The 3170-nt window shown below is 41.9% G+C and overlaps 1 protein-coding gene across 1 annotated transcript; it reads left to right on the plus strand.

Annotated features, from left to right (window-relative positions):
* Nucleotides 1-1872: 1872 nt before the first annotated feature.
* On the plus strand, nucleotides 1873-2612 carry crhb (corticotropin releasing hormone b). The gene has a single exon (XM_084566741.1). The coding sequence runs from the start codon at nucleotides 2003-2005 to the stop codon at nucleotides 2504-2506; it is 504 nt and encodes a 167-aa protein (XP_084422867.1). The 5' UTR covers nucleotides 1873-2002; the 3' UTR covers nucleotides 2507-2612.
* Nucleotides 2613-3170: the final 558 nt, after the last annotated feature.

The raw sequence follows: 3170 nt of genomic DNA on the forward strand, positions 1-3170 counted from the left end.
TTTCTCATGATGGGACCTGACACCTACCCTGGAGCAGCACGGAGCACGAAGAGCGACAAAATGGAGAGGTTGTAGTAGAAACATTTCACGCTGGCTGCAGAATTACACTCTGATCTGCTAAGATTTCCATAAATAATAAAGGAGCTTTGGAGGATGGTAGTTATTCTAAAGAAAAATCCACCTTGTACTCCATGAATACTTTGACAGAATTTTATTTTCTCTTCTGCTCTCTCTCTGATTGACTGATGTTACTTGAGTGCACAGTATATATTAAATCATTTTGACCTCTATATATACTGCTTGCCTAGAACTTACTTTTTCTCCAGGCTAAATGTCTGGGGAAAATGGATATACTGTTACGGTTAAATGGGAAGACTTTTTACATCTTTGTTAGAGGAGACTTAAAAAATATGCTGAGTTCATGCTTAAGAGGAAAATTACCAACTTTTCACAGTGAAGTCCACAACCATTAGTAGTAGTAATCATTTAATGGCAATGCACAATAGCAGGAGTAAGCATGAAGCAGGTAAAGGGTCAGGCTGCTTAACATTCTAATGGCATGTCTGATATTGGATTAAGCTGTTTGCCTTGAAAGCTTGACAGCAGGCCCCTTTGGAGCCGGGTGGCCAAGGCACCTAGTGGCAGAGGCAGTGACGCACCTATGTGTAGCAGCAATGAATCACTGGGAGACAATGCCTCTCTTGCGGCCTGAGGTGTGTGCAAATGCACATTGACTAAATGCAACACAGGTCTGAAACTGCTTTGGAATTATTAGTGTGGTGCAAAATGCAGAAACTCAGTTCCGTAGGTTGCACCAAAATGTACCTGTTGTACCATCCATATTTAGTCCCTTTCATTAATAACTTTTTTCCATTATGGCATCATAACTGTAGCCAAGAGCCTTCACTACAGGCTGCTATCAAATGATTTTATGTCATGCAAAGCACATAATTGGACACTTCATTCAGAAAACGAGCTGTGAGGAGAAGCAGAACAAGCACAATTTCAAAGTTATCTTGACTCAATGCTATACTCTTTAACTTTGAAGTATTTTTTTCCTCTCACAGTCCAAGAGCCTCTGCAATTATTTTCAACTAAGCGATTCAAGTGAAAACGCCGGCAGGTTTGGCACCTATAGGCCTATTCTGAAAGCACAGAGGTAGACGCGCGTGCACGCGCGCGCACACTCACATATGACTCATCTCATCTAAACTAAAGCACTTTGTCAGAGGCGTCAATTCACGTTACACCCATGCGAGATCGCGCAGACTCAATCTCGGCTCGGAGCGCGACACTTATAGTGAGGGTGGCTATATAAGTCCATTCAGCATCTCCCCTTTAAGTAACTATATACTTGTTTCTTCAAAGAAGTGAAGGAGGGCGGCATCTCGCCAACTACCTGGCAACCTACAAGGCTGTACTGGACCTCCTCTGAAGACTAAAGGTACGAAAAGCTACATTTACTTTTCCCACATTACGACTTGTCTGTTTGCATGTCCTTTCTTTGGGCATTTTATACACTCGCATTCTTTTGGCACGATTAACTCTAATTTTGATCAGAAGAGATCTTTTCAGTTGGCTTTCGGAGAAACGGATTTAGAGATTGCAAGGTGGATTGCTGATCTATTTTTGACCCTGGTCTCATTTAATATCAATATAATTACAAACGGTAATAATGCTTTAACTTCCATCCCTTTTCGAGACACAAATTCAAGCTTTCTTTACGCGCAAATCTTTCACATCACGGACCAATCTCATAAGAAGCAGTGCATTAATAATAAGTGATGGTGAATTATAAAATACATTGCAACAATAATTAAACTGTAACGCTCTGAGTAATAGTTATCATTAGTTCCCAGTCTATTGCTCTATTACAGTGTCGTTTTCCGTGCGTAAACGCCTCCTTACGCACCACATTTCGCACTAAAGTTAATTAAAAAATCCAAATTTAAATAATCCAAAATGATCTTTTTCATTCACAGATTCCTGCTGATATCCTGACATGAAGCTCAATTTACTTGGTACCACCGTGATTCTGCTAGTTGCCTTCTTACCGCGCTACGAATGTCGGGCTATTGAGAGCCCTGGCGGTACCCTGCGCGTCCCAGTCCCCCAAACCCAAAACTCCCAGCAGCAGCAGTCTGGTCCCATCCTGGAGCGGCTCGGAGAGGAGTATTTCATCCGACTCGGCAACGGGGACTCTAACTCTTTCCCATCATCGTCCATGTATCCCGGCGGGTCACCTGCCATCTACAACAGAGCGCTACAACTCCAGCTGACGCGGCGCCTTTTACAGGGGAAAGTTGGAAACATCAGGGCGCTCATAAGCGGCTTCGGAGACCGCGGGGAAGACTCGATGGAGAGGGGAAGGAGGTCCGAGGACCCGCCGATATCCCTGGATCTGACCTTCCACCTGCTCCGGGAGATGATGGAGATGTCCAGGGCGGAACAGCTGGCCCAGCAAGCGCAAAATAACAGAAGAATGATGGAGCTCTTCGGGAAATGAAGACCTCTTTCCAGTCCGCCAAAGATCTCCCTTCCCTTTCTTTTTCTCTCTCTTTCTCTTTTTCATTTTTACCATCAGCACAAAACATGCTCTGTACAATATAGTGCTGCTTTATCACTCTATTGTTTATAGCTTTAACCTCAAACTATGGAGCATACGCGGGCTCGACTTATAATGAGCCGATTGTACCTTGCCATTTTAATGTTGGTGTCAGATCTGTAGAGTTGCGCCGTTCTTCATATTTGAGATGAAACACTTTTTGGTTGAGACATGAATTGCATTGGCAAAAACTGGCATTTTGTTTTAGATTATGATTCACTGTATTTATGGTATTTATGTTTGTTAATAAACTTATGTGCAACCAGTCATTTTCTGTTGTGCAACAGAACGTCTTATATCTATATTTTTTAATAAAAAATTAAAAGCAATGCTTACACTTCTCTGTGGATATCCTTACATATAGTAACCCCCATTTAAAAATAATACTTTAAACCCTAATCTGATTAAAATACACTAGTATTTCTTGAATATGTAATCTTAGATTAAAAAGAAAGAAGGTAAACGGTTGTTCTGAGCCAGCACAAACGGCCACGGCATTTTAAGACTTGCCCACACATATATTGATTGATAGAGAAAGGTCTTTCCAACTGAATACAAAAGTTGT

This window comes from Chelon labrosus (genome assembly GCF_963514085.1).
Source record: "Chelon labrosus genome assembly, chromosome: 18".
NCBI classification, from domain to species: Eukaryota; Metazoa; Chordata; class Actinopteri; order Mugiliformes; family Mugilidae; genus Chelon; species Chelon labrosus.